The sequence below is a fragment of the Chanos chanos genome, chromosome 8 (genome assembly GCF_902362185.1).
Source record: "Chanos chanos chromosome 8, fChaCha1.1, whole genome shotgun sequence".
NCBI classification, from domain to species: Eukaryota; Metazoa; Chordata; class Actinopteri; order Gonorynchiformes; family Chanidae; genus Chanos; species Chanos chanos.
The window spans coordinates 4,918,952-4,921,451 of record NC_044502.1 but is presented as its reverse complement, the minus strand read 5'-3'; the positions used below and the strand labels follow the sequence as shown (position 1 = coordinate 4,921,451).

Here is a 2,500-nt window from a genome sequence, read left to right as displayed (position 1 = left end):
TCTATGTGAAGATGATATTCGTACCGTTAGGGCGTCTCTCTGCGGCCTTCTCAAATATTACGTCAGCAAGGGCATTTCTCAAGAGGAGCTACAGAGCATTCTGGGGTACATCGCTGCCATCGGGGATGAGGAACAGGTGAGGTGCTCCTCCAATCAGACGTCCCAGTTTGGGCTTCAGTCATGTTTGGATCTGAATGAGTGTGGAAAGGAGAGGGGAGTGTGGAGATGGAGTTGCCTGGCTCTGGGTGAAAAGATAGGACGCTGGCGGGGGGATGTGCATCGGTAACGAGAGGGAGTTGTCTGAGTTAATGTTTATGTTTCTGTTTGTGGCTGAAAATCGGGTGGTACGGTCCAGGGTAGGCAGACTTGGCTTTGTGTGTGTGTGTGTGTGTGTGTGTGTGTGTGTGTGTGTGTGTGTGTGTGTGTGCGCGTGTGCATGTGCGTGCGCGTGCGTCCACATGTGTGTGTGTGCGCGTGCGTGTGTGCGCGTGCGTGTGTGTGCGTGCGTGCGCACTGGTTTTCCTACAATACTGAAGATGGTCCTCACAAATATAGAAAAATCTGACAAATTGTCACTGGGTTTTCACAAGTTCAGGCACCTTTTTCTTAAGATACCGGCATCATTAGTGAGATGAAAAGTGTCAAAGTGTTTGGGTTATGGATCTTAATTCTTTACTTGCAGTAAAATGGAAGTCAGTAGTAAAGTCCTCACTAGTATAGTAATACAAACGTGTGTGTGTGTGTGTGTGCGTGCGTATGCGAGTGTGTGGTGAAAAGCACTTTCTCTGATGGCTATTGACATCTGCTGGCCGCATTCCACGGAGTAAAGCCCTTCTGTCTCTCTCCATCTCACTCAGCCTGATCCCCCAATTCCCTTACTGCAAACAGGATTCATCAGATAGCTCCTTAATCCACTATCTCATTTCTGAAAAACAATCACTCTCATTTCTTACCTACCAACTTACTCCCCCCCAAACTCTCTCTCTCTTTCCCTCCTTTCTCAAATGTCTCTATCATATCTGCTAAACTTGATTTAACTATGTCTGATCTGGCTTGCGGTACTCTGACACTGCTACGTTAGATGTTAAAGCTGTTTTAGCTGTGTATTACATACTGTTGACTGTGCTATGTGCCCTGTTTTAACCGTGTAGTATATTTGGGGCAGTTATTGACTTTGCTCTTGTCTCTGTGTTGTAGCTGTGTGGTATATTTTGCGGCAGTTTTTGTCTCGGTGTTGTAGCTGTGTGGTATATTTTTGGGGCAGTTGTTGACTGTGCTGTTGTCTCTGTGTTGTAGCTGTGTGGTATATTTTTGGGGCAGTTGTTGACTGTGCTGTTGTCTCTGAGTTGTAGCTGTGTGGTATATTTTTGGGGCAGTTGTTGACTTTGTGGTATATTTTTGGGGCAGTTGTTGACTGTGCTGTTGTCTCTGTGTTGTAGCTGTGTGGTATATTTTTGGGGCAGTTGTTGACTGTGCTGTTGTCTCTGTGTTGTAGCTGTGTGGTATATTTTTGGGGCAGTTGTTGACTGTGCTGTTGTCTCTGTGTTGTAGCTGTGTGGTATATTTTTGGGGCAGTTGTTGACTGTGCTGTTGTCTCTGTGTTGTAGCTGTGTGGTATATTTTTGGGGCAGTTGTTGACTGTGCTGTTTTCTCTGTGTTGTAGCTGTGTGGTATATTTTTGGGGCAGTTGTTGACTGTGCTGTTTTCTCTGTGTTGTAGCTGTGTGGTATATTTTTGGGGCAGTTGTTGACTGTGCTGTTTTCTCTGTGTTGTAGCTGTGTGGTATACTGGAGCTGTTGCTGACTCTGCTTCAGACCAGTGCGGCGAGGGATCAGCTCTTCCTGTTGCTGTTTGAACCTGGAGCAGCGGACTCTTTCTACGCCTTGCTTCTGAACAACAAACACTCCGACCGGCTCAGGGAACTGATCTTCAAGGTGTGTGTGTGTGTGTGTGTGCGCGTCTGTGTGTGAGTGTGTGTCTGTGTGTGCCTGTGTGTGTTTTCCGTAGCTGTTTCACTGAAGTGTGACAGTGTTTGTGTGTGTAGATTTTACAGATTGTATGTGTCTGTTAAGGAAGTCTTTACCGTATTGAACTTAACTTATTTGACAGATTTTGAATTTATGTGTGTGTACACGTATCTGTCCATGAACAACTGCTTTAGCCAAATATTGCTTATGTGACGCTGTGTGTTTATACTTGCTGCGTGTTTGTACTTGTTTATGATTACACACGGTTATAAATTGCTGTGTAGGCTGGAACTTGACCCAATTTGACCATGTTTCTGTGCGTGTATATGAATGTGTGTGTGTGTCTGTGTGTGTGTCTGTCTGTCTGTCTGTGTGTGTGTGTGTGTCTGTGTGTGTGTGTGTGTGTGTGTGTGTGTGTGTGTATCTCCCAGCTGTTTGAGCGCATGCTGAAATGTGACCGTGTGTACGAGAAAAGCAAACAGCGGCTGAAGCTTAGGGAAGTGGGTTACTCGGGTCTCACCCTCCTCTTCTCC

The 2,500-nt window shown here is 45.9% G+C and overlaps 1 protein-coding gene across 1 annotated transcript in view; it reads left to right on the top strand.

Annotated features, from left to right (window-relative positions):
* Nucleotides 1-2,500, top strand: part of nbeal1 (neurobeachin-like 1) — a 52,586-nt gene that overhangs the window by 28,981 nt on the left and 21,105 nt on the right. The window contains exons 22-24 of the mRNA XM_030781195.1: nt 1-136; nt 1,776-1,934; nt 2,399-2,500. The exon at nt 1-136 is cut by the window's left edge and continues 21 nt beyond it; the exon at nt 2,399-2,500 is cut by the window's right edge and continues 58 nt beyond it. Of these exons, the coding sequence (XP_030637055.1) occupies nt 1-136; nt 1,776-1,934; nt 2,399-2,500 (397 nt within the window). The remainder of the gene's footprint in view (nt 137-1,775; nt 1,935-2,398) is intronic.